The following is a 27,481-nucleotide window of genomic DNA, read 5'->3' as shown; positions in this document are numbered from 1 at the left end:
CTCATTATCAGTGTATGACTTTGCCTAGTTTTTTTTCTATGGATGTTCACAAATATTTTAGTTAAATTAACTTATTTTTCATTTGGTAAATCTGACGTTTACATTTTACAGTATATTACTGTTTTTCCTTGACTTAACGGCAACAAACTGTAGAAAAACACTTTTTTTGCTGGCAACCATTAATTTACGGCAAGAAACAGTAGAAAAACAGTTATTTACTGGCAGCAGGGGCGCCAGTAAATAACTGTTTTTCTACAGTTTGTTTCCTGTAAATTAATTACAGTTTATTACTGTTAAATTATGTTTCATGCTGTTTTTTCTTCATCTTAAATCTTTAACCCTTTAAACCCCACAAGAAAATCCTCAGTTTTAAATGAACACTTATAATGTGTGCACACTACAGAGTGTTAGAGTAACACTGAATCAGTGAAGTTAATGAGATAATTCGGTGATTAATTGATGATTGAGCATTAGTGATAAACACCTGCAGAATCACTGAAGCAAAGAGAAACACAAGATCTACAAATGACTTCAGCCACAGCCTTAGATGAAATCAACTGAATAAAAGAATACATCAAATCTCTCAAGATCTGATTAAACAACTATTAAAACAGCTTCACCAGATTCACATTACTAACCAGACTGACTTTATTTCTGTCAGATGTCTACAGAAGATCTTATGGAGAGTTAAATAGGTTTAGGTGTTTTTTTCACTACCATGATGGAGATCAGTGTTTACTTTAGTTGGGCTCTTGAACATGACTTTTCAACAACTAAGTTTTTTTTTAACATGCTGTAACAATGCGTCTTTGGAACTTGTTATAGCAAAACAAAAGTACACAGAAGAAAAAAAAAATCTGATATTGTTGTTTATATATTGACAAGAACAAAAACTATTATTTCTGATCTAATCCCGTGTCTCTTCTCTTATTGAATAATGATATTACAGCATAAGAATGAACACTTCTGAACCATAAGTTATAAAAGACTGTTAAGACAATTTCACTCATAATAAATAAAAAAAAAAGCCCTTGCTGAAATTTAGACAGAAACATCAAGAATCAGCGTATGAATCACAGCAATGGTGACAATCCACAAAATAAATGAACAGATCAGTTCTGAACATCACAACACATGCTACTAAAACTTAAAACAAATGCAAAATTATAAGCACATAAGAATTCAAGAAAATAAGTGAACAATTCAGGGGCATAATTTATTAATGCCCCAATGCATGCTGGGAGTCATGGATGAGTTTTATCCTGTGCTGGTACCCAGCATGCATTGCATCATAAACCTTTTGATTGTCACCATTGTTGAGATTAATATGCTGATTGTTGATGTCTCTCTTTCAGTGTTGTGAGGACTGCTGCCCAAAATATTTAAAGCTAAAAATTTCATTAAATCCATATCCAGATAATCACATTACCGTTCAATCTTATAAAATTGAAAAAAAAAAAAAAAAAGAAAAGTGTTATTCACTCATATATTTCAACACCAAGTTATGAATTGACTATTATAGCAATAAGTCAGTCTAGTAGATCATGCCTGACAGAAACCGTCATAGTCACTTGACCATGAAGATTAATATTGCTGTAACAGATGTATCATAAAGATACAAATATAACAATGAAACAAAAGTTGAAGTACAAAAGTCAAGGGTCAGGAGCCCAACTAAAGCAAACACTGATCTCCACAATGGTGACGTCAGACGAAACAGTAACATTATCATCTAAATCTCTGTAATTCTCAATAAGATTTTTTGATCTCTGATCTCTGATCTGATAGAAATAAAGTCAGTCTGGTTAGTAATGTGTGAAGTTGGTGAAGCTGTTTGTTGATCGTTTAAATCTTCGGTTGATTTCATTTTAAGCTGTGGCTGAAGTCAGTTGTAGTTCTTGTGTGTCTCTTGTTTCTTTTTTCTTCAGTGATTCTACTCATTAACAGCAGCTGTTGATCATTGTCTGAATTCACTCATTAGTTTTCATTCTCTCTGTCAGGCGGACTATATTAGTAAACTCATGTAGGGAATAGTGAATGAGGGTGTAGGGTGTGATTTGAAACACAGCCGCTGAGTGTCGAATTTGAACTTTGTTATTTTACGATATATAGCAGCAGGCTACTTCTCGAAAACGATTAATATTACCCAGAATGCACTGTTTAAATGAAAAACAGTATTTTACTGTCGAAATTTGGCCGTTTTTTTACAGCGATTTTTAACAGTGCAGGCTACACTGTTAAAAATCGCTGTAAAAAAACGTCCAAATTTTGACAGTAACATACTGTTTTTCATTAAAACGTTTAATTCTGGGTAATATTCATCATTTTCGAGAAGGTAGCCTGCTGCTATATATCGTAAATTAACAACGTTCAAAGTCGACACTCAGCGGCTGTGTTTCAAATCACACCCTACACCCTCATTCACTATTCCCTACATGAGTTTACTAATATAGTCCACCTGATAGAGAGAATGAAAACTAATAAGTGAATTGAACTACAAGAACTACAACTGACTTCAGCCACAGCTTTAGATGAAATCAACTGAAGATTTAAACAATCAACAAACAGCTTCACCAACTTCACACATTACTAACCAGACTGACATTATTTCTGTCAGATCAGAGATCAGAGATCGAAAGATCTTACTGAGAATTAAAGAGATTTAGATGATAATGTTACTGTTTCGTTTGACGTCACCATTGTGGAGATCAGTGTTTCCTTTAGTTGGGCTACTGACCCTTGTCTTTAGTATTTTAAATTTTGTTTCTTTGCTGTATTTGTATCTTTATGATACATTTGTTACAGCAATACTAATTTTGATAGTCAAGTGATTATGGCTGTTTCTGTCAGGCATCATCTACAAGAATGACTTAAAGTGTTACTATAGTAATCAAATATGTGAGTGAATGACACAATTTATTTTTGTTTCTTCAGTTTTGTGAGATTGAACCGTAATGTGATAACCAGAACTTATGGATTTAATGACTAGTTTTAGTTAAAAAATATTTCGGGCGGCAGTCTCCACAACACTCAAAGAGAGAAATCAACAATCAGCATATGAATCTCAACAATGGTGAAAATCAAAAGGTTCATGATGCAATGCATGCTGGGTACCAGCACAGGATAAAACTCATCCATGACTCCCAGCATGCATTGCGGCATGAATAAATTATGCCCCTGAATTGTTCACTTATTTTCTTGAATTATTATGTGCTTATCATTTTGCATTTGTCTTAACTTTTAGAAGCATGTTTTGTGATGTTCAGAACTGATCTGTTTATTTATTTTGTGGATTGTCACCATTGTTGTGATTCATACGCTGATTATTGATCTTTCTGTCTAAATCAGCAAAGGTTTTTTTTTTATGAGTGAAATTTTCTTAACAGTCTTTCATAACTTATGGCTCAGCAGTGTATCTTATGCTGTAGTATCAATAAGAGACACAGGATTAGTTCAGAGATAATAGTGTTTGCTCTTGTCAATCTATAAACAACAATACCAGATTTTTTTTTCTATAACAATTTCCAAAGGTGCATTGTTATAACATGTAAAAAATAAAACTTAGTTGTTGAAAAGTCACGTTCAAGAGCCCAACTAAAGTAAACACTGATCTCCATCATGGTAGTGAAAAAAACACCTAAACCTATTTAACTCTCAATAAGATCTTCTGTAGACATCTGATAGAAATAAAGTCAGTCTGGTTAGTAATGTGAATCTGGTAAAGCTGTTTTAGTAGTTGTTTAATCAGATCTTGAGAGATTTGATGTATTCTTTTATTCAGTTGATTTCATTTAAGGCTGTGGTTGAAGTAATTTGTAGTTTTTGTGTTTCTCTTTCCTTCAGTGATTCTGCAGGTGTTTATCACTAATGCTCAATCATCAATTAATCACATAATTATCTCATTAACTTCACTAAATTAGTGTTACTCAAACACTCTGTAGTGTGCACACATTATAAGTGTTCATTTAAAACTGAGGATTTTGGTGAGGGGTTTAAAGGGTTAAAGATTTAAGATTAAGAAAAAAACAGCATGTAACATAATTTAACAGTAATAAACTGTAATTAATTTACAGGAAACAATTATTTACTGGCACCCCTGATTTTTCTACAGTTTCTTGCCGTAAATTAATGGTTGCTTGTGTTAAGTCAAGGAAAAACAGTAATATACTGTAAAATGTAAACGTCAGATTTACCAAATGAAAAAAAAAAGTTAATTTAACTAAAATATTTGTGGAAATCCATAGAAAAAAATATGCTAAGTCATACACTGATAATGAGAGAAAATACTGAACTCGACTTTATTAATGTGTGTTTGCACAAGAGAGATCTGTTAGTTTAATGTAGTTTTGTTGTTCACCATTGTGCTGGAGAGTAGAGCCGGTGCTTCAGTCAATGATGAGCCACAAATTCTGATTTTCTGCTGCTTTATATAAAGGCAGTAAATGTGGAGTCGCTGATACAGTGATGATCTCTGTGTTAAGTACTTCAGCACATACATGTGTGCTATAGCTGACAATGAGCTGCAGTGATTTGAGTAAAAGTCATGTATTTAGTTACTTTATTACTGCACATTAAGTGTTTGCATCTTTATATTAAGAACTATTCCTTCTCAGTGGACTCAAATGAAATAAGTTCATAGTACTAACATCGTAGGAATGCTAGTTTTTAAATTTGAACTGTTTGAAGCAGTGGGAGTGGAGTTAATTTCCATGGTAGAATTTATGGTAAAATACTGTAAAAAAAATAAGAGTGATAAATGAAAGGTTGAGAGCTGTAAATTAACAGTACTTTACTGGCACCCCTGCTGCCAGTAAATTACTGTTATTTAACAGCACAATTTTTTACAGTGTACCTTCTCAAAAATGATGAATATTACCCAGAATGCAATTTTTATATGAAAAACTGTATGTTACTGTCGAAATTTGGCCGTTTTTTTACAGCGATTTTTAACAGTGTAGTAAAAACTCGTCATGCACTGCAGTATGAAAAATTGTCACCACTTTTGAGGATCGTGTGGTAAGGTTGCATGTCTAAAAGCCTGAACTGACAGCTCCCTTTTTTTTGTCTTTCAACATTGAAGCATTGTGCTGGTGTTTGTTTGGAGAAGATTTTCTTCGTTTTTTTTTTTTTACTTCAGTTCAGTAATAGAGTGTCAGTCAACAATCCAAAGATAAAGACTGTTTAATGATGTTCAGTCATCATAAGTTATAAGTAGAAAAAATATAAAATATGTTACTGCAAGGTTTGATTCAGCAATACATACATGCTTGTTGCGAAAACAACATTGCAATTGTTTTGAATCAAATTGCTTTAAATTACTAAAAGGGTCAAGAGACTCCCTAAATCAAACCTTGACCACAATTATGATGGCATATTGTGTTTGTTGTTGTTTTTTTTTTCAGTTGAAGACTGTGGCTAAATTCAGTTGTAGTTCTTGTGTTTCTCTTTTCTTCAGTGATGTTGATTGTTAACAGCAGGTGTTCATCACTAGTGCAAAATCATCATTTAATTGATTACTTAATTATCTCATTAACTTTAACCCTTTGAGGACTTGGGATATGACTTGAAGACTTGAAGTCACCTGTGACAGTAAGAGATGCTCCTTGAGCACCAATCCATTTCACATCATCTTTAACAGTTGTGATCCACTGCTTAATCCAGTTGGATAAACCAGGTTTATCAGCGATGAGACTGAAATAGTACTTTTGTGAATCCTTCTGTGTCACATGACTCAGTCTGATGGTGCAGTTCTGCTGTTTATCTCCCAAATACTGAAGCCTCTGACTGTATTCAGGGTCCTTAGACAGATCTGGAGGCTCTTCACCCTTCACAGGGTTTTTAGTCCAGAACACTTTCCTGATCTGATATCCAGTAGGGTATGTATAAGTGCAGCTCATTATCACTGATGAGTCCTTTAGTGCACAGATGTGTGAATGTCCATAACTCACTCTCAAATCAGCACTAGAAACCCCTGAAACAGATAATAATATGTTGTTTAGTAAATTACATTAAGCTATGGAAACTCACAAAAATTTGTTTATTACATAAAGATTATTCCTCATACAAAAAAATAACAATAATCTTCTCAAACCCTAATGCGTTTAAGATCTAAAGGCCCAAAATGTAAGTATTACAGCTAGGGTTCATTTACTCAATAAATAACAGAGATATTGGTTGATGACACATTGACAGTGAGAGTTTTCTTGTTCCAATCCTAGTCATTCGCTTTTATAGGGTTATTTTTGGCAAAAATATCCACAGCAAATGAAAAATAATAATTGTGGTCCATAACTGATGTGTAAAACCAACAACTGTGGCTTTCTAGATTCTACCAAAGATTGTTGGCTTTGATTCTTTAACTACTACTTCCACATTTATACAGGAAGAATCAGAATCAGAATGAGTTCTATTGCCAGGTAAATTGTAAATTAGACATACAAGGAATTTGTTTTCATGACAGAAGCTTCCGCAGTGCAACAGGATGACAGCGACAGAACACAATATATATATATATATATATTAGTGGTCGGCCATTATCAGCGTTAACGTGATGCGTTAACGTGAAACTCTTATGGGGGGATTAAAAAAATATCGCTGTTAATCAATTCTCAAAGTTGGGATGCACTGTAAAAAGTGTTTCCCTATATTTATTCAGTAAAATTGTGTCAAAATTTTACAAGCAATATTATTAATTAAATTTAAAACATTTTAATTAAGTAGAAATAATCATTAAAAATGAGTAGAATAACATGAAAAAATTAATTAAAATTTACATAAAAAATATTGATTTCATTGGACAAAAATCAAACAAACAAAAAAACACTATGCTAAAGAATACTATGTTATGCATGCCAGGCCAGTAGTTGGCGATCATGAAACACCCTTCGAAAACATTATATGCATGCACATGACATCAGCCTTTTTACAAATTCACATTTTTGTTGCTTACATAGATATGATACAGGCATCATGTTCAAAAGGTTGTAATGCCCCCAAAACAGTTATTGAAGACACCTAAAGTTCACAAACCGAATCATTGAATGAAAATAATAATAATAATTTGCTTACCATTGTAGTGGTCAGTGTTTGCTTTAGTTGGACTCTTGACCCTTAAAATTTTAAACAGATTTTCTTTGGTTGCTAGTTGTGATATAGCAGCTAGATAAGCCAAGAAGGAAATGTAACCAGGTGGTGTTATTTGTTTTTACATCATCATTTGGTCTGGGTTGGGTGTGTCTTATCAATAACATGTGTCCTGTGATTGAACAATATAAGCTCTGGTGTTATCAGCATTATCAGAGAAATTCTTAGAAGCACCTCTGATCAAAACCTTGTTAAAAAAGAATAGTGTCTTCATTTAGACACACAGACATCAAGAATCAGACTGAGAACCTCAACAATGGTGACCATCAAAAAGCATGTTGCACTGCATTCTGGGTGCCACTAATCAAAACTCATTTTATGGCTCCCATCATGCTTTGCGGCATGAATAAATAATGAGCAACAATTCTATAGTAGCTTGTTTTGTGATCCTTACAGTTTGTCTGAATATGCTGTTTGTCACCATTCTTGAGATTCATACGCTGGTTCTTGATGTGACTGTGTGTCAAAAGAAAGTTCCCCTTTCTCTGTTTTAAAAACAATTCTCAAACTCTGGTTTACACTGAAAATTCCACTTTCTTTTTTTGTTGAATCACAGGGCTGTAGTGGTGGAAATTATGATTCTTTCTAGTGATTCGTTCATTTTCAGTTCGTTCACCAAAATGATTCGTTCAGAATCGTTCACTGATTCGTTCAGTGACCATTTCTTCGTATTACACAAAATAAGCCAGCGGATAGCAAAAAGTGTATTGTGTTGTTATGTCTTAAGTCAACGAACGTATTCACTTGTTACAAAAACTGATCTGGCTTTATTAAAATGTGTGTATAATCGCATTCAATATATAAAGTCTAATTAAGTTGTTTAGATGAACAAAGCACAAGGTTTTCTTGACTAAATAGCATTTTAATTGTTTGGTCAGACAGTTTGTTTATTATATATTCACATTCATCAATCGTGGATTAAACGTGGAGTTGCTAAATATCAAAACAAGCGTATGTGCACAATACAGTACCTATAACTGCGCTTTGCATTTTTGCGAGATTGACATGCTAAATGGCAGACTGACCCGGTTTACTCTCATTCATTTCGTTCACGAACGAGATAAGCTATGTTCCAGTTCATTTCATTCACGAACGACATGTATCCGTTCATTCAGCTCGTTCACGAATGACATGTGTGCCAGTTCAGTCATTTCATTCACGAACGAGATTTACTAAATCATTCAACTAATGCACGAACGACATGTGCTTTGCCGATTGAGAAACGTGATTGGTAAACTGTTTGCCAGAATATACCCTGACCATCAGGTCAGTCATTTCATTCACGAACAAGATGTATCATTCAACTCGTGCACGAACGACATGTGTGCCAGTTCAGTCATTTCATTCACGAACGCTATGTATCAGCTCATTCAACTCATTCACGAACGACATGGGTACCAGTTCAGTCATTTAGTTCACGAACGATAAGATCTCTAGATCTAGTTCAGACTCATATGAAACTCGTTCATTGAAGGGGGTTTTCGTTCACTACATTCAACAAATCAAATACTCATGTCACATCTCATACTCGAAGGCTATTGGCTCGAGGTTGAGTAATTCTTTGACAGGATGAAACAGTTGTTACCCGGTTCACTGAGCTGCGCATGCGCTGCTTATAGCGCCGCGCTGCTGTGGAGGGAGGAACTTCACTGAACGAGAAATATGAGTCAGTGGATTACGTGAACGAGAACGATTCGTTCACCTAAAAGATTCGTTCAAAAAGAACGATTCGTTCACGAACGACACATCACTACAGGGCTGCCATAATGAATGTTATCTTGTCTCAGAAATCAGACTCTGAATGAGTTCAGATATTCAGGAAGAACAAAGATTATGTAGTAGCATGACCAACACTACCTGATCATCTTTATTCTTAGTTTGTTTAGCTGTTATAACAGCAATGCAAAATGTAACATTAAAACATCAAGGGTCAAGAACACAACTAAAGCAAACACTGACCATTATAATGGTAACCAACAATGTACCCTTTGATTCTGTTTGGGAACTTTAGGTGTCTTCAATAACTGTTTGGGGGGCCTTAAGACACAGCCTTTTGAACATGATGCCTGTATCATATCTATGTAAGCAACAAAAATGTTAATTTGTAAAAAGGCTGATGTCATGTGCATGCATATAATGTTTCATGATCGCCAACTACTGGCCTGGCATGCATAACATAGTATTCTTTAGCATAGTGTTTTTTTTTTTTTTTGTCCAATGAAATCAATATTTTTATGTAAATTTTACTTAATTTTTTCATGTTATTCTACTCATTTTTTATGATTATTTCTACTTAATTAAAATGTTTTAAATTTAGTTAATAATATTGCTTGTAAAATTTTGACACAATTTTACTGAATAAATATAGGGAAACACTTTTTACAGTGTAGTATTCTTTAGTATAGTGTTTTTTTGTTTGTTTGTTTTGAATAAAATCAATATTTTTGTGAAATTTTTACATAATTTTTTCATGTTATTCTACTCATTTTGAATGGTTGCTTGTAACCATCTAATTTGATTATTAATAATTAATTATAAAGTGTTAAATTTAATTAATAATATTGAATGTAACATTTTTAACAATTTCATTGAGTAAATAAAGCGAATAATTTTTTACAGTGTAGTTGGTCCATCTGTGTCTCCCCTGCTTTCTGCCTCACACACACACACACACACACACACACACACACACACACACATACAGTATGCTTCCACAGCAAAAGCTAATGTTTCAGAAGCGCTAGACAGAATCAGCAGCATAAGTCATTGTATTTATGTCTGGATAGTTTTCTTCTTTTTTGTGATATTTTTGGATGTAAATGGCTGTATCGCATGTAGACTGTTGATGCTGCTCTTAGCTGGGGGGTGGTGAGGGTGTGGCATTACTATGAAGCAAAGATCATTTATCATTCGAATAACTAACAGGGTAATAACTTCACTGTAAAACCCGACAAGTTAACTTAACTTAAGGATATCTGTTTACTCAAACGATTTGAGTTATGTTAACTCAAATGGTTTAAGGCAATCAGTTTCCTCAAATGGTTTAAGTTGAAAAAAACTAACAGTTATGAGTACTCTGAACTTAATTCAGTTGAGTTCACTGAAAGAAGATGTGCATTGCAATTAAGTAATTAAGTGATTAACTGAGTGATAATTGTGAATTAGTGATGAACAGCTGCTGTTAACAAACAGAATCACTGAAGAAAAGAGAAACACAAGAACTACTACAACTGACTTCAGACACAGCCTTAGATGAAATCAACTGAAATAAAATACATGAAATCTCTCAAGATCTGATTAAACAACCCCACAAACAGCATCACCAGCTCCACTTATTAATAACCAGACTGACTTTATTTCTGTCAGACGTCTACAGAAGATCTTATTGAGAATGAACTAAGGTTTAGATGTTGATTTATTGTTTCATTTGAAGTAACCATGTTAGAGATCAGTGTTTGCTTTAGTTGGGCTCTTGACCCTTGATTTCTGTCTTAGTCTTTTTTCTGGCTGTTATAACCGTGTGTTTTTAAAACACATTTGTTGTCATTCAATAGCCCATAAGAAATGCCATCAGGTGTTAACCTGTACCTAGGTGTAGGTTGTTATAATAATTAAAAAAGTATTTTGGTCCTTTTTGCCATCGCGTCTGTGCTGCTGCCACAGGCCTAGTTTGCCTATATGTGCATGCCAGCCCTGCTGACAACAGAGTGTATTACACCATTGACAGGCAACACAAAAGACACAGACTATTTTGATGGTTAAAACTGTGAATTTTTCAGTTTTGGAAACGTTTGGGATAATGTAAGTACACAAGTCAACAAAATATATAACTTTGTTCCAGTGGTTTTTGGATGCAGAAAATCGTATTATTGTACCTTTAATGTCAAAGTTACTGAAGCATTATTAACTCACACATGACGTTTAAAGTCACAGCAGAGTATTTCCATCCATGTTTGTTGCTGGACTTGCACTTGTATTCTCCACTGTGATTAGAGCTGATTTTTGAGATGTTGTAGATTCTTCCAGATCCTACAAAACTTCCTTCTTTAAACCAGCTGATTTCTGGAGGAGGGTTTGAATCACTGCTGCAGATCAGAGTCACTGAATCTCCCTCCACTATTTCAGCAGATGGACTGATGGACACTGAGACACTGTTTGGAGGATCTTAAACATAAAAAAGTTACAGTTTAGTTACAGACACAAACTCTACAAATTAAAAAGAAAGAAAGAAAGAAAAAGGGACTGAATCTGTTCTCACAGGTGACATTGAGCTGAACAGCAGGAGAGATGTAAGTGTGTCCCTGTACACCACAGCTGTATCTGCCTGTATCCTCTCTTCTGACTGACTGCAGCAGGAGTTGATTGTTTCTGTCTCTTCTCTCAGTTAATGGCTGTGAGTTTCTGTACCAGATGAATGTTGCTCTGTCAGTCAGAGCGCAGCTGCTGTTACATGTCAGACGGACTGAATCTCCCTCTTTCACTGTCTCAGGAGACTCCACCTGAAGATCTGAACACAACACACACATTATATCTAGTGCTGCTGTCATAAACTGATTATTATTCAGCATCAGTTATGGGGAAGTTGTGGCCCAATGGTTAGAGGGTTTGTCTTCTAACTCTAAGCTTGTGGGTTTGCGTCTTGGGCCGCCAATACCATGACTGAGATGCCCTTGAGCAAGGCACCGAACCCCCAGCTGCTCCCTGGGTGCCACAGCATAAAGGCTGCTCACTGCTCCAGGTGTGTGTTCACTGCTGTGTGTGTTCACTTTGGATGGGTTAAATGCAGAGCATGAATTCTGAGTATGGGTTAAAATACTTGGCTGTATGTCATGTCACTTTTTTTTTTTAATTTTTTTTAATAGTGCACAGAAGAAGTGTGAAACCTCAAAATCACCTGTGACATTCAGAGACACTCCTGGAACACCAAGCCATTTCTCATCATCTTTCCACTCACCAGATTCATCAGTGATGAATCTGAAATAGTACATGTATGAATCCTTCTGTGTCACATGACTCAGTCTGATGGTGCAGTTCTGCTGTTTATCTCCCAGATACTGAAGCCTCTGACTGTATTCAGGGTCCTCAGACAGATCTGGATACTCATTACCAACTCTTACAGAGTTTTTGGTCCAGAACACTTTCTTGATCTTATATCCAGTAGGGTATGTATAAGTGCATCTCATTATCACTGCTGAGTGCTTTAGTGCACAGATGTGTGAATCTCTGTAATTCACACCCCAATCAGCACTAGAAACCCCTGAAACACAGAATAGTATTTGTTTTATAAGTTACATTAAACTATGGAAACTCATGAAAATATGTTTTATACATAAAAAAGAAATATACCTGGGGCCTATTTGGACTTTACTGAAGTATCATTGCTGTATGCCAATAATTATTATTATTTGGATTTAAAAAAGGAACCAAATGGGAACCAAATACTAACATTAGAGGAAAATTCAGTGTTTGCTGTGCGGTTTCTTTTTCTGCAACATTGTGGCTGCAGGGACATACAAACTATGGGACTATGACTCAATACATTATGATTTTTTTTTTTTTTTGTTGACCAAACTAGCTATAAAACTGTTCCATTTGCACTTGGCCAAATGAAAATGTCCTCATTATACACAGTATGCAGTGACCACTATAAACCCCTGAAACAGATTTCACAATAAAGACATCAGTAACTGTTATTACAAATGCTGAATTATTTCAAAGGGGCAAAGTAAGAAAATGAGGGGATTGTAATATTACTTTTATCAGTGAATATAGAGCAAAGTGTTGTTGTAATATAAGTCACTAACCATGAATCATGAGCAGAAACATCAGAGGAAGAGGAGGAGCCCTTCTGACTGACATAACCATAGCAACACCTAAAACAACCAATAAACAATCAGTTATTGTACGTCAATATGATCTAAACATCTGTGTCTAAATCTTAACATGTTTATTAGTTAAAGAGTTAGTTCACCCAATAATCAAAATTATGTAATTTATAACTCACCCTAATGTTGTTCCAAACCCCTAAGACCTCCGTTTATCTTTGGAACACAGTTTAAGATATTTTAGATTTAGTCTGAGAGCTCTCAGTTCCTCCATTGAAGCTGTGTGTACGGTATACTGTTCATGTCCAGAAAGGTAAGAAAAACATAATCAAAGTAGTCCATGTGACATCAGAGGGTCAGTTAGAATATTTTGAAGCATCTAAAATACATTTTGGTACAAAAATAGCAAAAACTACGACTTTATTCAGCATCATCTTCTCTTCTGTGTCTGTTGTGAGAGAGAGTTCAAAACAAAGCAGTTTATGATATCCGGTTCGCGAATGAATCATTCAATGTAACCGGATCTTCTTGAACCAGTTCACCAAATCGAACTGAATCTTTTTAAACAGTTCGCGTCTCCAATACAAATGACTTAAGCAGTTAACTTTTTTAATGTGGCTGACCGTCCCTCTGAGTTAAAACAAACCAATATCCCAGAGTAATTAATTTACTCAAACAGTACAGAACTGCTGTTAGGAGAGAACTGAAGATTAACACCGAGCTGAGCCAGATAACGAACAAAAGACTGACTCGTTCTCGAGTCAAGAACTGTTTCTGTCAGACGTGTCCGATTCGAGAACCAAGGAGCTGATGATACTGCGCATGTGTGATTCAGCGTGAAGCAGAGCGACACACAGAGTGTCTGAACCGAACTGATTCTTTTGGTGATTGATTCTGAACTGATTCTGTGCTAATTTTATGAGCCCAGGTAAACCAAAAGCTTGAATCAAGGGCAATCATTGCAAATGAAGTCATTAGGTTGAGCGCAAAAGAACCGGTGAACCGTTTTCTTCAAACAGTTTATTGAATCGAACTGTCCGAAAGAACTACTGGTGATCCGAACACCGATGCGACCGGTTCTTCACTCGTGAACGAGTCAGTTTATTGTTCATTAGCTGGCTCGGCTCGGTGTTCATCTTCAATCCTCTATTCACAGCAGTTCAGTCAGTCTACTGTTTGAGTAAATGAATTACTCTGGGATATTGGTTTGTTTTAACTCAGAGGGAGTGTCAGTCACATTAAAAAAGTTAACAGCTTAAGTAGTTTGTGGATTAATGCGTATTGGAGACGCGAACCATTTAAAACGATTCAGTTCGATTTGATGAACTGGTTCAAAAAGATCCGGTTACATCGAATGATTCGGTCGCGAACCAGACATCACAAACTGCTTTGTTTTGAACTCTCTCACACAGACACGGAAGAGAAGACAATGCTGAATAAAGTCATATTTTTTGCTATTTTTGTACCAAAATGTATTTGCGATGCTTCAAAAAATTCTAACTGACCCTCTGACGGACTACTTTGATGTTTTTTCTTACCTTTCTGGACATGGGCAGTATACCATACACACAGTTTCAATGGAGGGACTGAGAGCCCTCGGACTAAATCTAAAGTATCTTAAACTGTGTTCCAAAGATAAATAGAGGTCTTACAGGTTTGGAACGACATGAGGTTATTAATTATTAATGACATAATTTTGATTACTAGGGGAAATAACCCTTTCATTCTGACCTTGGGCTCCATTGTTAACATTTTGCAAGTGAGTTAGAAGCACCAATATAGACATGTAATTGTGTGTGTGTGTGTGTGTGTGTGTATAATCATATATGTATATATCAAATTTAATTAAAACTGTTCAAAATGCACTCATACCATTTTAAATTTCAAATATATATCCACACACACACACACACACACACACAAAAAAAAACACATGGGCAGCTGTAGCTTAATGGTTAGAGAGTTGGATTTGTGACCAAAAGTTAGCAGGTTTGAGTCTTGGTGGTGGGTAGTGATGGCAAGATTAAGCCTCATGCAGAGGTGGGTAATCCAGGAGCCAAAGAGTAAAAGTCCTGCCATATTTTGTTCCACCCATAAAGTCAGCAGCTGATTTCACCGGAGGAGGAAGAAAAAAACCCAAGAAGTCAATCTTGAGTCAAATCCCAAATCCTCAAAGAGTTAAAGTTAATGAGATAATTAAGTAACTAATTAAATGGTGATTGTGTATTAATGATTAACACCTGCTGTTATTGAGTACGACAGAGGATCAGATGTTGATGTTTTATTGGTTAAAATGATGTCACCATCATGGAGATCAGTGTTTGAAGTAGTTGTGTTCTTGACCCTTGACTTGTTGTGTCAGATCTCTCTGTGTAGCTCTACAAGTGGTGTTGTGTAGAAGAGAGTACTGCGATGTATGAAGAACATGTAATTACAATGGGCTGATTTATTTACATCTCAAATGTTGTTGTTTTTTTCTCACATGTTTAGGTTTTGAATAATCCCAGTGAAACTAGAGCATACACACAAAAAAACATTGTTCTAATATTTACAGAGAGTGAATTTTAAATTTGTGTAACTGAAATCTGAACTACAGTGCTTGCTTTTTAGACACACAACATATGAATCTCTACAATGGTGACAATCAACAAAAACGCTTCATGTTGCAATACATGAAAGACTCCCATAATGCACTGCAGTATGAATAATTATTTTCACCACTGTGTAGGACCATGTGATAAATGGTAATGGCTAAATGCCTAATCACAAACTGATTTTTTAAAATATTTTTTTATTATTAATATTTCTTAATATTGAAGCATTGTGGTGGCATTTACATAATGAGATTTTTTTTTTTTTTTTTGAAAGTGACAAACTCATAATTTGTATGCTGCATTTAACCCATCCAAAGTGCACAAACAAAGCAGCGAATTTGAAATTCTTTAATTTAAAATTATAATAAATAAATTTAAATTAAGGTCACACAGTTAATCAAAGCATAAGCTATCTGTTAGATCAAGACTTGAATCTGCATTGCACAAATGTTTGCTGTAAAACAATAATGCAATTGCATAGAAGCAAATTGATTAAAAACTGCTTAAAGGCTCAAGACCTCCACTGAAGCAAAAACTCACCACAATTATGGTGTCACAGGTTTTTGGACTGTCAGAACTGCAGTCCAATCAGCAACAACATGTATATAAAGCATGTGGTATTAAAGTGAACTCGCACAATGGCTTCAAGGAAAATAATGTACAAATGTGTTCGTTGCAGCTCGGTAAACGGGACAACTGAGGATATTAGAAGACATGTTTGTCGTAAGTTTTATTGTAAAAATATATGATATCAACATGATGTAGTTGATTATATTTTTAGCTTCATTGCAAGTGTATGACATTTGGTATAAAAATAAACAATGGTAATTAAGTGCTTTTCCTAAAAATGAGAAAGAAAATACAGGGTATTAAAACCGTTTGAAATACAAATAAAGTCGGTATGTGAGGCTAAATGGCTCCGAAAATTCTTCACACAGAACACAGAGAATGGCCTTCTCAGCTGCCGTAGTTGCAACTCTTGCGTCATCCGAACAGTGTGTTCAACGCATCACCGTTTCTGTTTAAAAAACGTTGTGCAACGTTTTGTCTGGGCTGAACGCAGCCCAGGGGCACGTTCTTCATACGTCGCTTATTACATCCGAGATCAAATGACACATCCAAGATGATATCATCGTGCTAATCATGATCCGGCTAATTGGGTTCTTCGAACACACCTGTTGTGTATGATGTTGTGTAACACCCGACGAAAAACAAATTTGACAAATTTCTGGACATTTATAAGGAAACAGCCAAGCAAACAAAACAACATAAATGTTATAATAGATACACAAAACCGATAATAGATAATTTTTTTATTTTATTAGAATTTTTTTCATGACTCCCAATTATTCGGATTCACAATTTATAAAAGTTGTGCAGTCTTTACATTTTTATTTCAATGTAGAAATTATCTATTAATTTCATTTTATATTGGGACAGATTTGTTACGTGACAGCATTAATGAAAGTTTCTAAAGGGTCAATATCATGTTATCTGCATCTCCTGCGCTCCATCAAGCCACTCTTATAATAGCAGTCATCACTCAAAATAATGCACAACTCTATTATCTGTATAGCATTTGTGTAAGACTCTAATACAATTATGAAGTAATAATTATATGACAAATAAATATTTCAGTGAGGAAAACTGTCTGTCTATAGTAGGCTGTTATGGACTACACAACATTTTCATATTATTTTTAAATATTTTTTTTAATGATAATTATTTTAAATTATTGTCCCTGGATCAGTACGATACTCTTGTGGCAATCTAATCCTGTTTACATGAAATAAGCTGCTCCCGAGCAGGTTTAAGCTCACGGACCTGTTGCTATGACAGCAGCTCCGGGATGAGCTTCGAAGAACCAAACGATCCAAGATCACGCCAAATCGTCAACAATCAAATCCAGCTAACTGAGTTAGCGACGTACGAAGAACAGGCCCCAGGAGTTCATCACTAATGAACAATCTTCATTTAATTAGTCACTTAATTATCTAATTAACTTTAACTCTTTGAGGACTTGGGATTTGACTCAAGACTAGTCTGTGACTTGGAGGGAATGACTTGTTTCCTCCTCTGATGAAATTGGCTGCTGTTTTCATGGGTGGAGCAAAAATATGGCAGGACTTTTACTCTTTGGCACCTGGATTTCCCACCTCTGGGTACTGGCAGACTTCATATTATTGAAGGCATGATGAATGGAGAAATGTACCAGGACAATCTGCTACCATCTACCAGAAAGCTGAAAATGAAAAGAGGGTGGACATTTCAGCAAGACAATGATCCCAAACACAAGGCCAAGGAAACAAAACTGTAAAAAATCCTACTCACAAAAAGTTAGACTAATGATTATATTTTAGTTAACTGGACAATTAAATGCAAAAATGTTGGCATAACTAGTGAAAAGACGTTGGTTCAACAATCGTTGGACCAACCTAGAATTTATTGTAAATTCAATTAGTAAATTCAAGTTAACAAGCACACAATTTGGGTTGGAGTTTGGAGCAATAGTATGTTCCTGCACAACCGGAGGCTGCAGATTCAGGACCGCAGATCTGGGCCGCAGTTCTAGGACCCTAGTTTTTCCTGACAGCACCACCTACCGTACTGGACGATATAGCGATGGCTGCAGTTTCAGGAACGCAGTTCTAGTACCGTTGGTTTAGTTTGCAGTCACGTTATAGCATCAATATATTAATCTCAGTAGCTTTTTTTTTAAATGTGATTTTTGATTCAAAATGCAGCAGAGGTTAATTACTAAGTGTGCTTTGAGTCACAATTTTAAATGTAAAAATGAATTTACACAAAATATAAATGAAATATCAATTTTGTAAAATTGATGTATCAATTTTAAAACAATTGTAAAAATTAAGAACCTTAAAAGTCTTAGTCTCTTTAATTATACAGTATATTAATTAACCTACTTAAGGTGAATTAGCTCATTATCAGGTAAGTTAAAGTTGGAATCAGCATATGGAGTCAATAAATTACTGCCAATATTTTAAAAGTTGTTGAGAGGCAAGACAAGACACAAGAATGATTCAAGGATGTTTATTTATATATGTATATATCTACAGTACAGACCAAAAGTTTGGACACACCTTCTCATTCAAAGAGTTTTCTTTATTTTCATGACTATGAAAATTGTAGAGTCACACTGAAGGCATCAAGGGTTATTTGACCAAGAAGGAGAGTGATGGGGTGCTGCGCCAGATGACCTGGCCTCCACAGTCACCGGACCTGAACCCAATCCAGATGGTTTAGGGGGGAGCTGGACCGCAGACGGAAGGCAAAAGGGCCAACAAGTGCTAAGCATCTCTCGGGGAACTCCTTCAAGACTGTTGGAAGACCATTTCAGGTGACTACCTCTTGAAGCTCATCAAGAGAATGCCAAGAGTGTGCAAAGCAGTAATTAAAGCAAAAGGTGGCTACTTTGAAGAACCTGCAATATGACATACTGTATTTTCAGTTGTTTCACACTTTTTTGTTATGTATATAATTCCATATATAATTCCATATGTGTTAATTCATAGTTTTGATGCCTTAAGTGTGAATCTACAATTTTCATAATCATGAAAATAAAGAAAACTATTTGAATGAGAACAAAACTTTTGGTCTGTACTGTATATATATATATATATATATATATATATATATATATATATATTAGGGGTGTAACGGTTCACAAAATTCACGGTTCGGTTCGATACGATTCACTGGTGACACGGTTCGGAACGTTTTAGATACAGCAAAAAGAAAAAATTGGCAGATAAATTTCCTTGATTTTTAAAAAATGTTTTATTTATTAAAACTAACAAAGTATGTTTTGTTTTTTTGTTTTTCATTGAACAACGATGGAGCTATTCTTTACCCATCTTCTATGGTGTTTTCTTAGAAGCATACTGTATAAAACAAATTAAATGTTATATAAATGTTATATTGTTGTAGTAGTTATGACCAAATACAAAGATGTAACTTTTTATATGGAACTCTATAACTCTTTATATTGAGTGTGGTTTTACTCAATTGGTTCTCTATAGGGCTTATGTTTTTTGGAACGAAGCAGGAATTACGGTCTGTCTGAAATGGACTCGTGAAGGAATATTGTAACGGGCTCAATTACATTAAGCATGTTCTTAAAACCTGCGTTTTCCACTATAGAGTGCGCTCGCTCACTCAGTACGCGCTGAAGGCTCGTTGCATATGGCTAAAGGGTCTTTCACACAGGACGCGGTATGCGCGGCGCGGGACCCTGCACTGTAAAAAAAATTGCCGTTAAATAACAGTAATTTACTGGCAGCAGGGGTGCCAGTAAAGTACTGTTAATTTACAGCTCTTAACCATTAATTTACAGCTCTTATTTTTTAACAGTATTTTACCGTAAATTCTACCATGGAAATTAACTCCACTCCCACTGCTTCAAACAGTTCGAGTTTTTAAAACTAGCATTCCTACGATGTTAGTACTATGAACTTATTTCATTTGAGTCCACTGAGAAGGAATATTTCTTAATATAACGATGCAAACACTTAATGTGCAGTAATAAAGTAACTAAATACATGACTTTTACTCAAATCACTGCAGCTCATTGTCAGCTATAGCACACATGTATGTGCTGAAGTACTTAACACAGAGATCATCACTGTATCAGCGACTCCACATTTACTGTGTTTATATAAAGCAGCAGAAGATCAGAATTTGTGGCTCATCATTGACTGAAGCACAGGCTCTACTCTCCAGCACAATGGTGAACAACAAAACTGCATTAAACTAACAGATCTCTCTTGTGAAAACACATTAATACAGTTGAGTTCAGGATTTTCTCTCATTATCAGTGTATGACTTTGCATACATTTCTTTCTATGGATGTTCACAAATATTTTAGTTAAATATTTTTTTTTTTTCATTTGGTAAATCTGACATTTACATTTAACAGTATATTACTGTTTTTCCTTGACTTAACGGCAACAAACTGTAGAAAAACACTTTTTTTTTTGCTGGAAACCATTAATTTACAGCAACAAACTGTAGAAAAACAGTTATTTACTGGCAGCAGGGATGCCAGTAAATAACTGTTTTTCTACAGTTTGTTTCCTGTAAATTAATTACAGTTTATTACTGTTAAATTATGTTTCATGCTGTTTTTTCTTCATATTAAATTTTTAACCCTTTAAACCCCACAACAAAATCCTCAGTTTTAAATGAAGACTTATAATGTGTGCACACTACAGAGTGTTTGAGTAACACTGAATTAGTGAAGTTATTGAGATAAATATGTGATTAATTGATGATTGAGCATGAGTGATTAACACCTGCTATTAACAAACAGAATTACTAAAGGAAAGAGAAACACAAGGAATACAACTGACTTGAGCCACTGCCTTAGATGAAATCAACTGAAATAAAATAATTCATAAAATCTCTCAAGATCTGATTAAACGACTCATAAAACAGCTTCACCAGATTCACATTACTAACCAGACTGACTTTATTTCTGTCAGATGTCTACAGAAGATCTTATTGAGAGTTAAATAGGTTTAGGTGTTTTTTTTTCACTACCATGATGGAGATCAGTGTTTACTTTAGTTGGGCTCTTAAACGTGACTTTAAAACAACTATGTTTTTTTTTTACATGCTATAACAATGCATTTTTTGGAACATGTTATAGCGGGAAAAAAAAGTAAACAGAAGAAAAAAAAATCTGGTATTGCTGTTCATAGATTGATAACAACAAACACTCTATTATTTCTGATCCAATCCCGTGTCCCTTCTCTTATTGAATATTGACACCACAGCAAAATAAGAAACACTGCTGAGCCTTAAGTTATGAAAGTTATGAAAATTTCACTCATAAAAAAACCTGCCCTGATATTTAGACAGAAACATCAATAATCAGTGTATGAATCACAACAATGGTGACAATCCATAAAATAAATAAACAGATAGGTTCTGAACTTCACAAAACATGCTACTAAAACTTAAGACAAAAGCAAAATTATAAGTACATAAGAATTCAAGAAAATAAGTGAACAATTCAGCATCATAATTTATTCATGCCGCAATGCATGCTGGGAGTCATGGATGAGTTTTATCCTGTGCTGGTACCCAGCATGCCTTGCATCATAAACCTTTTGATTATCACCATTGTTGAGATTCATATGCTGATTGTTGATGTCTCTCTTTGAGTGTTGCGGACACCGCTGGCCAAAATATTTAAAACTCAAACTGTTGTTAAATCAATATGTTCAGATTATCACATTATGGTTCATTATCATAAAATGTAAGAAACAAAAAAAAAAAAAAAAAAGTGTAATTCACTCAAATACTGCAACACCAAACTTATATTTGACTAATATAGTAACACTTTAAGTCATTCTAGTAAATCATGCCTAACAGAAACAGCCATAATCACTTGATTATCAAAATTAGCATTGCAGTAACAGATGCACCATAAAGATACAAATACAGCAATGAAACAAAATTTAACGCACAAAAGTCAAGGGTCAGGAGCCCAACTAAAGCAAACACTGATCTCCACAATGGTGACGCTAAAATAAACTAACATTATCATCTACATCTCTGTAATTCTCAATAAGATCTTTTGATCTCTGATCTGAAAGAAATAAAGTCAGTCTGGTTAGTAATGAGTGAAGTTGGTAAAGCTGTTTGTTGATTGTATACATCTTCGGTTGATTTCGTTTTAAGCTGTGGCTGAAGTCAGTTGTAGTTCTTGTCTTTGTCTTGTTTCTTTTTTCTACAGTGATTCTAATGGTTAACAGCAGCTGTTGATCATTGTCTGAATTCACTCATTAGTGTTCATTCTCTCTATCAGGTGGACTATATTAGTAAACTCATGTAGGGAATAGTGAATGAGGGTGTAGGGTGTGATTTGAAACACAGCCGCTGAGTGTCGACTTTGAAAGTTGCTAATTTACGATATATAGCAGCAGGCTACCTTCTCGAAAACTATAAATATTACCCAGAATGCACAGTTTTAATGAAAAACAGTATGTTACTGTCGAAATTTGGCCGTTTTTTTACAGCAATTTTTAACAGTGTGGGCTAAGCGTTTCCCTTCAGATACAACGCGATTTGCGCTGCACTAAGCCAAGAGCTAAGTAGGTGGAGTTTTCAAAACTAACCCGTGCCTACGTTCTATTTATCACAGTTCTTCTATCTAATAATGTGCAGGCCTGTTAATTGTATCGTACTGCTCAGGAAAACTCCCTTGTTGAACGCATCTCATATTTCACAATTTTTTATTTATTTTCCAAATATAATTAATTAGTCCAACAAACCGTTCGGTACATAATGCGTACCGCGTACCGAACCGAAAGCCTTGTACCGAATGGTTCAATACGAATACGCGTATCGTTACACCCCTAATATATATATATATATGTCATTTTTGCGACAACAGCACCAAAGTAGGCTGTAGGCTTCAACTCTAAAGAAAGAGAGAGCGAGAGACAGAGAGAGATAAATAAGAAACATTTGTTTAACATATTCAACTGGAATATATATATATATATATATATATATATATATATATATATATATATATATATATATATATATATAAGGCTTGGGCGGTATCCAAATTTTGATACCGTCAAACCTCCTCCCTATTTTACCTCGGTATACGGTATTACCGTGAATAATTAAAAAAATATGACGTAAGGCTGAGACAGCATCACCAAACTGTTGGCTTGTGCCTAAACCATTCAGAAACTGAATACCAAACACTAATACTGAAACAATAACAAAATGACATACACAACAATATTAACAACTTTTATTAGTAACAAATAGCAATAGTCAAACATAATTTAATTAACATAAACATAGGCCTACAGAACAGTTTTTGCGCAGAGATGTGCACACAAATCAGTAAAATCACTAGGGGTGTGCACAGATATTATTATTATAATATTCGTTCGGCTCTAATTATTCGATAAATAAAAATGATATTCGAATTTCGACATATTTTTGCTTGCCATAAAGAAAAGAAAAAAGGGGAAAAAGTCCACAATAAAACCTAATTCGGTCACTTTCTGTGATTCTCCACGGCATATTTGAAGATGTATGAAAGCAAAAAATAATTAATGTCTTCTACAGTACTTCAAATATGCCGTGGATAATCACAGAAAGTGACCGCATTCAAGAACATTGTTCCGGCGTCTCTCAAGCAACGAATAAACACCGCTAACTTGGAGAATGCAGTGAAAACTCCTCTTCTCGCATCTGCCCTAGACCCTCGGCCCAAAGATCTCAGGTTTCTCGATGAAAACATGAGAGAAGTAAGAAAAAAAATCTTTTTTGAACATTATCAGAACATTTTCCTTGATGCGAGACGAGTGGTGCGTCACCAACGATGAAGAGGATGCAATGCACTAGTAGGAAAAGATCTTCTTCTTCTCCAGTTCTTCAGCGATGATTACACAGAGTCCAGCCGAGACGAGTGGAAACAGTTCATGCTGGAGCCATGTATTCCACCAGATGAGGATCCCATTCAGTGGTGAAGCGAAAAAACGAAGCGCTTCACAAAACTTCGCTTAGCACTAGGGGTGTGCCGGTTTCAGAATTGGTGATGACGGTTATGACGTGAGTCAAATGTGACGGTTCATAACATAACCGTCGTGGGGGGGTGGAGATAGCGGGTTAACTCCGTGTCAGCGGGCGCTCTGATCGGTAAAGGGGCAGGGATTTCAGACCTCCGTTTATTAAGGAGATCTGTCACAAAACTCATCATTCGCGCCAACGTTTTTTGAGCAAATTTCAAAGCCGCACCCGCCCGCCATCCGCTGATTGTTTTGGGGTCTATGGCGATGCAATGCTTTGCTGATGCGAGCCGCAAAAAAAAAGCCATTGCCATTTGCCCATTAGCTCCGCCCACTACCGGAGAAACTGGTATGTCTTCTGCTTGTTCGAAAATGAATATGAATATTTCTAAATTTAATCCATTATTTTGACAGGAGAAGACAACAAAGAATAGTTTACATATAGCGTGTTGTTTAAGCGTGGTAAGACTCTCGCTCTCTCTCTCTTTGCATGTGTGAAAAACAGCGCTATTAGTAAAGTGACGGTGAGTCATGCGCATTCACAAAGAGTTTACAGAGTGTCAAATACAGGTGCGCTGTGCGTCCATTGAGATGAGCTGAAAAGTTCAGATCGCTTGAAGGAGAGAGAACTCTGAAGCTCAGATGCTGAAATTAATGCATGCGCTTCAGTCTATGTAGTAAACAAACCTGCACGTCTCTGCCATTCATTAATTCACACAGAGACGCGCAGAACACGGATTTATATTTTAAACAACTTTTGCGGCTTAACATTTACAGATACTGGTTCATATGGAGATTTGATTTGATTATTTTATGCTAACTTTGGCAAATTCCATGACTGTCCATATTAAAATGCAAGTTTCATTTTCATGACTGGATTTCGAGATTCCGTCCTCGTTTTTTGCTTCATGGAAATCATAGAGCAAATTTCAAAGCTGCACCCGCCCGCCATCCGCTGCTTGTTTTGCGGTCTATGGCGATGCAATGCTTTGCTGATGCGAGCCGCAAAAAAAAGCCATTGTCTGTTCTAGAAAGGATGCAGCAAAGATATTTAATGCTAAAGTATGAGGCATAGGCCTACGCTGAGTTTCATTTACGATGAGATGTGCTCTAGGTCACAGTGCAGTGCAAGCGGCGCGCTGGTGCTTCCATGTCACGGTTATCATTGTCTGCTTTACTTGCTTTTTATTTATTAAAATACATGCAATTGGTTGATGAAACATTTATTAAAATTAAGATAAAATTTTTACAAAACGAAATTCGTTTTTAAGAAAGGTTTTCTACAAAGCAAAATTTTATGAAGTGGTAAATATCATGTCTGACGATTTACAAAACTTCATTAAGTGGTAAAAACCATGTCTCCCGATATATTGCGCATCTTATGATCTTATCTAAAAAATGAAAATAATTTTTGATAAAAAATGTTTGTAAAAAATATTTTCATGACACGGTTTTGGCGGTTATAGAGTTCTAATGACGGTGTTCAACTATAACCGTCGGTCTCACGGTTATATACTAACCGTCACACCCCTACTTAGCACACCGTTATTTGTGAGTCCCGCCAATGTCTGTGCCGTCAGAGCGCGTTTTCTCCGCGGCCGGCGTTTCCCCCGATCATACATGCCCGTGTTTCTTAACAAGAACATGTAAAACAATAGAAAAAAAGCAAACAAGATTTGCAGACAGTTTCAAAGTTAAGTGTAAGCTACATTCTGTACAATGGCATAATTGCTGCAGGCTGCTTTACGTTTTTTCCTTGTTCATTTTTTATTTTTATTTTTATTTTATTTGTTGCTTTTAATCTGTAGGCTACTTTTGTTTGTTTGTGTTGTTAAAGTTTTTCAGCTACAAAATACGATATGTAATGTTCAAGCTTTTTGTGTGTAAGCTTGTTCCAAAATGACAGAAACAATAAATGTTGCTGAAAAATAATGTCTGTCTCATTAAACTTAATTTAAATAAACGAATATTCGTTTTTTGTGAACTCAAAATTATTCGAATGTGATATTTGCGGAAAAACGCCCATCCATAAAAAAATCACACTGCATGAAAAACTTTTAATTAACAAAGAGCAGCTTAAAAAAAAAGATCGAATAGACCCACAACACTCAACCAGAGTTGAATTAAAATTATATATAGGCCTATATATATATATATTAAAAAACAATATGTTTAAATAAAAACAACTTATTTCCAGTCTTCTTTCCAAAATAGTTTTTAATGAAAACCAAATAAAAATACCCGAATCCATTAAATAAAAAATAAACAGTGCTAATAGGAACGAATGGCAAGTGGCATACAATCTAGTCAAGATTTTTCGCTAGGGCACGTTGTGGACCGACAACTTTGCCTGCAGTGCTGAAAACCTGCTTCGATGGTGTGCTTGTGGCACAGACGCACAGGTACTTTCGTGCCACTCGCGACATCTGGGGGAAACACCAGTCAGCATTTTTCCATGAATAAAGTGGGTCCTCGTCTCCTTGAGTAACTGGCTCTAAACAGTAGGCTGTTATTTCAGCTCCGATTCGGTCCTCTACGTTGCCGACACCGACAGGACCTGCCATTGCATCGGCTTTTTTTTTTTTTTTTTTTTTTTTTGCAGCATATTCCCAGAGTCATCTTTTTTCGTGAGGGCACAATTTAACGCGTTAACTAAGATTAATTAATTACAGAAAAAAAAATCCCGCATTTTTAATAACTTATTTTTGCACCGCGGAACGTTTCTTACTAGATGAGTTTCGGCGGACCGATTATACTGGAGCACCAACTAGCTTTCGCATATCACCGCAGCAGCATAGAGCTGTAATCAATGAGCAATTTATTCATGTTTTAACACAATTTACTCATAACTAACGTAGACTAGACCACTTGGAAGTTGGAATAAAGAAATAAAATAAGTCCTCTGTGACATCTTAACATCTCAGCATTCTAGACATAGGCTCATTTAACCTATAAATTGACCAACGCACCAATAAAAACGAGTCATTTAAAAAAAATAAATTAAGATTAAAGCTGCAAGCAGCATTTTACCGGGGTTCAAGCACATTAAGGCCTCTGAGGTGGTCAGAGCCAACCTGGATATTTGGATGACATTTAAACACATCCAAAATGGAGAACAGGCTAACAGACAGACACACACACTGAAAGTAAATGATTAGACTAATATATTAATTCTCTATAAGCATGTGCACACACACACACACACACACACACACAAAGACAAAGACACACATTTACATGCACACACATTTTGTTGCAGATATAGGTATTTGAAATAAGTGATAGGTGACAGTAAACGGATTGCAAGTCTTCTCTTTTTAAGAGTTTAGATGTCATTTTCAGGTTAAACTGTAATCAT

The 27,481-nt window shown here is 35.4% G+C and overlaps 1 protein-coding gene across 1 annotated transcript in view; it reads right to left on the bottom strand.

Moving 5' to 3' along the window:
• The window catches only part of LOC127948421 (B-cell receptor CD22-like), an 82,113-nt gene that overhangs the window by 12,636 nt on the left and 41,996 nt on the right, over nt 1–27,481 (bottom strand). Inside the window, exons 2-6 of the mRNA XM_052544854.1 lie at nt 12,948–13,016; nt 12,038–12,400; nt 11,402–11,650; nt 11,056–11,307; nt 5,582–5,971 (exon numbers count right to left, since the gene is read on the bottom strand). Of these exons, the coding sequence (XP_052400814.1) occupies nt 5,582–5,971; nt 11,056–11,307; nt 11,402–11,650; nt 12,038–12,400; nt 12,948–13,008 (1,315 nt within the window). The 5' untranslated portion in view covers nt 13,009–13,016. The remainder of the gene's footprint in view (nt 1–5,581; nt 5,972–11,055; nt 11,308–11,401; nt 11,651–12,037; nt 12,401–12,947; nt 13,017–27,481) is intronic.

Source organism: Carassius gibelio, chromosome B1 (genome assembly GCF_023724105.1).
Source record: "Carassius gibelio isolate Cgi1373 ecotype wild population from Czech Republic chromosome B1, carGib1.2-hapl.c, whole genome shotgun sequence".
Lineage (NCBI taxonomy): Eukaryota > Metazoa > Chordata > Actinopteri > Cypriniformes > Cyprinidae > Carassius > Carassius gibelio.
The sequence above is the reverse complement of the archived record's forward strand: the minus strand, read 5'-3'. Positions and strand labels throughout refer to the sequence as shown.